Raw genomic sequence first — 7,790 nt, 5'->3', positions numbered from 1 at the left:
AGAAAAACACTATGAAACTATTTCAGGCAGTGGAAAACAGAAATCCAACCACTAAATAAACCAGAATGCTTTAATTTACTGGATGGAGAATTTCAAATAGCTCAATATTTATCCCGAATAAAACATCTTGGAAAAAGACAAACCCAAAAAGATACAGACTCAGTGGCCATTAACTCGTGATTGAAAGTGGTCGCCATCAGAGAGAATGGCTCGAAAGAGCCAAGAGACTTTGTCTCCGCTGTGGAACAAGAGAAGCTGAGACAGAGATGAACTTTCTCACAAGCTGACCAAAATACAAAGAAATCAGAGAAGATGTTTTCCTTGAACCAGAAAATCTCAGACTTTATTCTCCTCCCAAAAGACAAACTGAGGTTCTGGGAGGAGACAGAAGAGCAGGAGAAGATGTTGCTTTACGTCACGAAGCGAGAAACATTTCAATCTAACATGCTTTTCCTTTCTGTCCTGATTTGCTCTCTGTATTCTCTTGCTGATAGATGACAGGAGTGGTGAGCTGGGGGGATGTGGGTGGGTGGTGGTGATGGGGTGTCTGGGGGTGTTAGGGTCAGGGGTCAGGGCAAAGGTCAAAGGTCATCATCAATCATTTTGTTTTGACACAAAGTGCTGCATACTGTATATCTCATCAACTTTAAGAGATTTCAGATGAATATTTATACTGTCTTTATTGAGTTTTATTGATTTCTAAAGACATTACTTTCTATTATTCTGCACTGAAATGAGGAATGTCACCTCGCAGTTCAGCTCATGCTCTCCTTTGAACTACACAATCAAAGCTTTATAAGAGCTGTGTCAGCTATTTCTGTAAAGAAAGCATGCGCTCTATATGAAAGGTATCTGTCGCATGCAGCGCAGGACAGGTGTGGCAAAACATATTGCACGGGTTAAGGAGGTGCAAGGAGGAGGGTAAGTAAGTTGAGTGAAACTGGATCTCCCCTCCGTCGCTCCCCTTGGCCACATCTTGATTCTCCTCTGAAGACTTTCTCAGGGGGTTGTGACCAAAGTTTATTATTAGCATCTGTCTCGGCTCTCTCTTTCTCACTCTCTCGTTTCTGTCTGTCACTTTCTGTTTTTGTCTTGTGCTTCAGCTTTCCTGTTCTGCTGTTTCATGTTTTCTTTTCTTTTTTGCTCTTGAGGTGTTTCTTCTGCTGCTGTTTTTTGTGGTTAGACCATGTAGCTGCGTCGCTCCTTCGCCTCTGGTTTCCGCTGACAACACTTCAGGCTATTTTTTGCTTTATTACAACTCCATGCTCTCTAGCTTTTCTGTTTCCTTTGCTTTTGCATTGTCCCGTCCTCTGTTTTCTACCCTAAACTCGTCACTTTTGTGCTGCTTCCTCACCTGCCTTCATCTTTCTGGAACCTCCCTCCATCCTCTTGTCTTCCACCCAAGCTCATCTCTCAGTATCGTTGCACTTCTGCACAATGGGAAAGACTGAGCTGTACTCTCTCTACAAAGGTTTTCTGGACTGTATTTGCCTCTGCCTCTCTGTGAGTATCTCCATTTTATGTGCATGCATTTTCACCTCTGCATCACTGTTCACCTCTGACCTGAAATCATCTGCACTGCGTGGTCATTTTGTCTTTAAGCTCCTCAATCGTCTAACAACATATCACATGCAGGCTGTGTGCGTTTGCACAGTACGTGTCGCTTGTCTATTTTGTGGCCTCGTGTCCTGCAGTAAGTGTCTCCTCAGCACATGCTGGGCTTCTCATATTAATAACAGTCTCAAAGTGTGGATGGAAATAGAGCCTCAGCTCCTCTAAAGAGGCCAGAAGTCATTTGACATTTCTTATTAACCTCCTTTAGAACAAGCTCAGGTCTTCAGGATCAATCTCAATGTGCATAAGCTCACATTCTGGAGGGTTTGCTTTCATCACGGCTGCATTAAGAGAGTCTGCATTTTAAATGAATGCATGAAATGAAGCTTTCAGTGCATTTCTTTGTATTGCCATGTGAGCTTGAATGCATCAGCCAGAGGGGAGTCAGCTGATGACCTTTCAGGACTCAGATGTCAGACGTCACTCTGTCTTCTTTAGTTGGACAGTGAAGACAGGGACAGAAGGATGCTGATTTCTGCTCAGATCTTTCCTCTTTTGCTCCACCTGTCATAAATTTACTTGACTTTGTTTCCAGCGGAGCGAAGACGAAGCTGCAGGCGACAACGAGAGAGACACTGAGAATGGACACCTGATCTACAAAAGTGGGGACATCCTTGGGGACAGATGTAGGTAGCAGTTCAGTTGGAAGTGATGGCAGCCATCGAACTGTAAAAACACTTCAACTTTATTTTCACCCGTCTTGCATGAAAAATGACTGTTGGATTATCAAAATAATCACAAAACATCATATTTTATAAACTCTTTACATGTTTCAGGTGCAAAAAGTCTTACTTTAAAGTAGTTACTAATTAAAGCTGTCTGATACTTGTAGTGAACAGTACAATATTTCACTCTGAGATACAGTGTAGTTGTGTAAAGTAGCACGAAAAGGCTCAAGTAAAGAACAAGTACCTCAAATCAACTTAGTTACATCCCACCACTGTCTGTCCTCCAGATGAAATCGTCGACACTTTAGGTGAGGGAACTTTTGGGAAGGTGGTGCAATGTTTGGACCACAGCAGGTAACTTGCTCCGTCTTCTTATTAATGTGGACCGATATGCAACATGTGCAGTATTTCTATGCTTTAAAGGCGGTGTTTTAACACACAGAGGAGGAAGTCAAATTGCTCTGAAGATCATTAAGAACTTGGAGAAATATAGAGAAGCAGCCAAGCTGGAAATCAACGTGCTGGAGAAGATCAGCGAGAGAGATCCACACAACAAGCAGTGAGTAGTTTGTGATGATGTGCCTCTTTTCCTGTCTTGTACATTTACCCTCATTTATTGTGTTTCTCTTCCCGTCAGTCACTGTGTGCAGATGCTGGACTGGTTTGACTACTACGGTCATGTGTGCATCTCCTTTGAGCTGCTGTCGCTCAGCACTTTTGACTTCTTGAAAGCAAACAACTTCCTGCCTTATCCAATTAACCAGATCCGACACATGGCCCACCAGATCTGCCACGCTGTCAGCTGTGAGTCCAATGTGCATCACATTAACTGTGCCACTTTGCTTTTTTTTGGGATCAATGTCAGTGATGGCAGCAAGCCGATTATGCACAGCTGTCCCACCGATGCAGCAGCGGACAAGGCAGGTAGATATTTAGAGGGTGAGTGTTACCTGGAGATGATACAAGTGTTCCTGATTTACATCCCTATACCAGACAAAGTGAAAGACAAACACAGTTTGGGCTGTTATTTTTATAATCAGTTATTCTACTGGTCTGGGCTGCAGCCTCTGACTGGAGGGGTGCATTCAAAAACATTTCCTTCCAGGTGTGCAGGTCCTGGACATGTGAACAGGGTCATTTTGCAGAAAGAGGTCAGGAGATATTCTGTCTTCAGTTAAGGATATTTATTAACACACTGATAAAATAGAGAACATGTACATGGATCTCAGTCTTTTGGGAAATTGCATCAATTAGCTGCAACCATCTGCCAGAATGAGAATGCCTGACTTACGATTATACAGAGTTTTAAAAAGAAATGTGCAGCTATCTGATTGGTCAAAACAGATGGTGATCATCGTGGTTTTGACTTTAGTGCTCCCTCCTTGGTCCACAGGCTGGTCCCAGCCTCTTGGCACACGACCCATCCAATCCATAGGAGACAGCGCCCTGAAAGAGAAGATAGCTAGACCCCCTCTTTAATGTAAATTATGTGTTACCTGACACGAGATATGTTAAGTTTCGTTTTCTGTGTTTTCTGAGGTTACTAAAGGTCATATTGCCTGTGTGGCTATGTGTGTGCAGCTTATAGTTACTGGAGGGCATGTCGGTTGTGTTACCATGTGTATGTAGCTTATTAAGAGATGAGAGTAAATATGAACTCTAACAGTGGGTGTGGCTGGGCTCTTTCTCACACCCACAACCTCCTCCACTGTCCTTAGAGCATTGACCCCCCCCCCAAGTTGTTCTGTCCACACCAGGCCACCAGATGTTTATTATGAGCCCAGTAAGGGTGGCATCATCCACAGACTTTAGAGGCTTGACAGAGCAATGACTGGAGCTGAAGCTGCTGCTGATGTGCTCTTTAGCAAGAAACTTTGCTTACAGGTGAACTTGTCTGTGTAGTGATTCAAGGTGGTCCTGAGAAAAACAGTAAGCTTATGAAGCGTTATCAGTGTGACTTTATTGTAAATTATTCCTTGATGTTTTGCCAATTGTAAATAATTACCTACAATGCATAAATTAAAAAAAATCTTGTGTTGCCAGGTTGTGAGACCCTTTTTAACAGTGTTTACTATGAGTGTAGGCGTATTGTGAACTTATTTGAGGTGCAGATGATCATTAAAGCTACCAAACAAAACACAGCACGCACTCAAGGATTCCAATATCTTCAATTAAAGCAACATTTCAGCAGACAAACCGGCTTCAACGGGGTTTCTCATATATGTAGAATTTTCCACTAACATTCATTTTTCCCCACAAATCCATCATGATGTTTTACTGTTAAACCAGCTGAAAACCTGACCAGACGAGGGCGTCGGCTCTCTCCTGATAAATCTTAAATCTACTCCCCCCCCCCCGACCCCCTCCCTCTGTCTCCAATGCAGTTCTCCATGACAACAAGCTGACTCACACCGACCTGAAGCCTGAGAACATCCTCTTTGTCAACTCAGACTACTCCCTCATATACAACGCTGAGAAGGTTAGAAACAACTGCAGGCATGAGGGCTGGGACCTGAAAGAAAACCATGGTGTTAAATAAGCAGGGATTAATGCAGATTGCTTTGTGGTTGCCCATTTGGATGCAAATTTTTCCGAGCAGTACCCATGAGCCACCCACATGTGTTTCCCTTAGGCAGGCATATTTATCCAGGATGACTGGATAAATATGCCTGCCTTCGTGAGACGATGTATGGCGTTTTTGAAGAGATTTATTTTTACAATTTCTATAGAAAAAAGGCCAGTTTTTGCATCTAGTTGTGTCTTTCCATCGACAGTCACGCCACCTCTGAAATTTGCCTCATGTGCTGTCTGAACACAGTGAAAATGACAAGTTGTGCTTTTCCGAGGGGGTTAGAGTAGACTATTTTTGTACGCCAGGCTAGGTTTGGCCCCTTTTTTCCAGTCTTTATGCTAATCAAAGCTGAGGTCGTAGCCTCAGATTTGCTAAAATCTTGATGATGAGATAAAGTTCCTAAAAGTTAAAGTTGCTCCGTCTGTCTTCTTCAGAAGTGCAACGAGAGGAGAGTAAATGACACCACAGTGCAGCTGATTGACTTCGGTAGCGCCACCTTTGACCAGGAACATCACTCTGTCGTCATCTCTACGCGTCACTACCGTGCTCCAGAGGTCATTCTGGGTAAGAGATGCTGATTTAGACCTGCCAGGTACCAGGAGTTGTCAGTCCTGTTGTTTCTGAAGGTTTTGTCGCTCTTCTCTCCCACAGAGTTGGGTTGGAGTCACCCTTGTGATGTGTGGAGTATCGGCTGCATGCTGTTTGAATACTACGAAGGCTTCACACTGTACCAGGTCACATGTTTTATGCAGCTTGCATGCACAAAGTAGGGTGATTTTGATCTTGTTCAGACAGTCTTCACTTAAGTGCATCTGTGTTTAATTACAGACTCATGACAATAAGGAACATCTTGCCATGATGGAGAGAATACAGGGACCAATTCCTCAGAGAATGATCCAAAGGAGCAGGTTACACACTCCTGTGTCACTGTCACTTACACACAAACACACATGCAAACAAACTCTGTCTGATAAAACATTATTCTTTCTTCACAGAAAGCAGAAGTATTTCCACCGTGGGCGTCTCGACTGGAGCGAGTGCTCTAAGGCCGGACGCTACGTGAAAGCCAAGTGCAAACCATTAAGGGTGAGCTGAGGCAGGTGCAAACTTTTAAACATGAGTCAAGCCCACAAGCCCTTACACAGCATGTCTCTCTAATCCTTGTTTTGCAGAAGTACTTGTTGTCACACAGCACAGAGCACCACCAGTTTTTTAATCTCTTGGAGAAGATGCTGGAGTACGAGCCCTCAAAACGCATCTCTCTCTCCTCTGCTCTGTGCCACCCCTTCTTCCTGCCCCTCCATCATCCAGGAAGGAGTCACGTCTGGAGGGACAGCTGTGACATGAGCAGATGACCCTGAATAGCCACTTGACCCTATGAGGACCACACCAGTGTGTCTGCAAGTTTTAGTTTCTCTGTTACAAATCACATAAACGTGACATTATGTTTCAGTCAGGAGAGGTGAATTAAATTAAGGTCTTAAAGAGTGATTAGGAAGTACACGGTTTGATATAGTGTGCACTCGGAAAAGCTGGCTTTGGCAATGAGAAGCCATTTTGATGGGATAATAATGCCATGAGATGTACGGGAATATTCCCCTGATGGAGTTTAGTTTTAGACTATGGTGGTGGTGAAAGAGTAAAGAACAAGAGCTGGAGATTTGGATGGATGTGATTAGGAAGGACGCAGTGGACTGGTGGCTACGATGAAACTGGAAGCTCAGGTGGGTCAAGTCAGTCAGACGCTGGAACGCCCTCAGTCAGCTGATTCAGCTGTAAGTGGAAAAGAAAACTAAAAAATTAAAGTAAGGCAAATGAAGGAAATTTTATTCACAACAAAACAGGCAGAGGTAGAGAAGCATTAGAATTCAGCATGAGTTTCTGGCTACCTGGTATGTCCAATATCAGCTCTGTTTTTGGTCTCCACCAACCTCTGTGGGAAATATCTGGCGCCTTCGCTGCTGAATGCTGCACTACGTTCAGCAGCTACTCTCTAACTGTGTCTGAAGCTCCAGGCCTCATTTGCTCTCCATTCATTTTTGTGTGGTTTCAAAATCATTGAGCAGACTCTTACAGCTTGCTTTATTTGTCGATGTTACATTATTGCTGCATTGTAATGTAGTTAAGTGCAGATTGATTTAAGCAGTGCACTGTGTTTCATCATATAACAATAATGTATCTCTGGAAGAAAAAGCATACTTGACTTTCACACAAAGGGGCAAGCAAGTTTCATCAGCCTGCTGATAGATTTTTGTATCAAAGTAAATGAGGTGGCAACCATTTCTAAAACACTGCAGCATGGCTTGCAGAATGGTTAGCTGCTGATGGAAATACGCGTGGATGGGAGAAAATGAGCCAAAACGAGCAGAATCACTGCATATTGTCTCTGAAACACTGGTCCTCATGTGCATCAAGTTTGCTTCAAAATGCTAAAAGTGGTATCTCTAAAATTTAGAGGATATAGATACAAAACTTAAACTTTATGAGCCTTTAAAAAGTAGTTTTATGCTTGAGTCACTTTATAATAATAATTAGTAGTTTTTTGTAATAAATTTTGTATGGAATGACTTCCTTAGTCGTTCAATAAAGTCAGTTCTTCAGAGCACAGTCCATCCGTGCATGTCTCTCTTTCCCACACACACACACGCACACACACGCACACACACAGCCATTTTACTCGCAGTTGTCCTCTGGCATCTTGATTGAGTGCAGCTCAGCACAGAGTGTGGTCACAAGGCTGAGCAGTGTGTGCTCTTGCCAGTTTTCCTCTACAGCCTTGGCAGAGCTGAGAAAGAGTTACTGTCTGCTGATGTGTGTTTGACTGAATGAGACTTTATTTCTGAAGTGTATGCGTGTGAGAGGTTGTGTGTGCTTGTACGTGTGTATTAGTGAGGGTATGTCTAAGTGTGTGTGTATCGTCTCCGTCTTGGCTAAAC

The 7,790-nt window shown here is 43.3% G+C and overlaps 1 protein-coding gene across 1 annotated transcript; it reads left to right on the top strand.

Annotated features, from left to right (window-relative positions):
* The first annotated feature begins 1,040 nt into the window (after nt 1-1,040).
* LOC139333839 (dual specificity protein kinase CLK2-like) lies at nt 1,041-7,464 on the top strand. Its single transcript, XM_070966508.1, has 11 exons — nt 1,041-1,503; nt 2,150-2,240; nt 2,570-2,636; nt 2,725-2,841; nt 2,920-3,086; nt 4,667-4,761; nt 5,289-5,418; nt 5,506-5,588; nt 5,683-5,762; nt 5,850-5,940; nt 6,027-7,464. The coding sequence occupies exons 1-11, from the start codon at nt 1,438-1,440 to the stop codon at nt 6,207-6,209; spliced, it is 1,170 nt and encodes a 389-aa protein (XP_070822609.1). The 5' UTR covers nt 1,041-1,437; the 3' UTR covers nt 6,210-7,464.
* The last annotated feature ends 326 nt before the right edge of the window (nt 7,465-7,790 follow it).

This window comes from Chaetodon trifascialis, chromosome 7, assembly GCF_039877785.1.
Source record: "Chaetodon trifascialis isolate fChaTrf1 chromosome 7, fChaTrf1.hap1, whole genome shotgun sequence".
Lineage (NCBI taxonomy): Eukaryota > Metazoa > Chordata > Actinopteri > Chaetodontiformes > Chaetodontidae > Chaetodon > Chaetodon trifascialis.
The sequence above is the reverse complement of the archived record's forward strand: the minus strand, read 5'-3'. Positions and strand labels throughout refer to the sequence as shown.

Coding starts and splice junctions, on each gene's coding strand:
- LOC139333839 (XM_070966508.1), top strand. CDS start 1,438: ATGGGAAAGACTGAGCTGTACTCTCTCTACAAAGGTTTTCTGGACTGT. Junction 1,504..2,149: donor GTATTTGCCTCTGCCTCTCT/GTGAGTATCTCC, acceptor CTTTGTTTCCAG/CGGAGCGAAGACGAAGCTGC. Junction 5,763..5,849: donor AGAATGATCCAAAGGAGCAG/GTTACACACTCC, acceptor CTTTCTTCACAG/AAAGCAGAAGTATTTCCACC.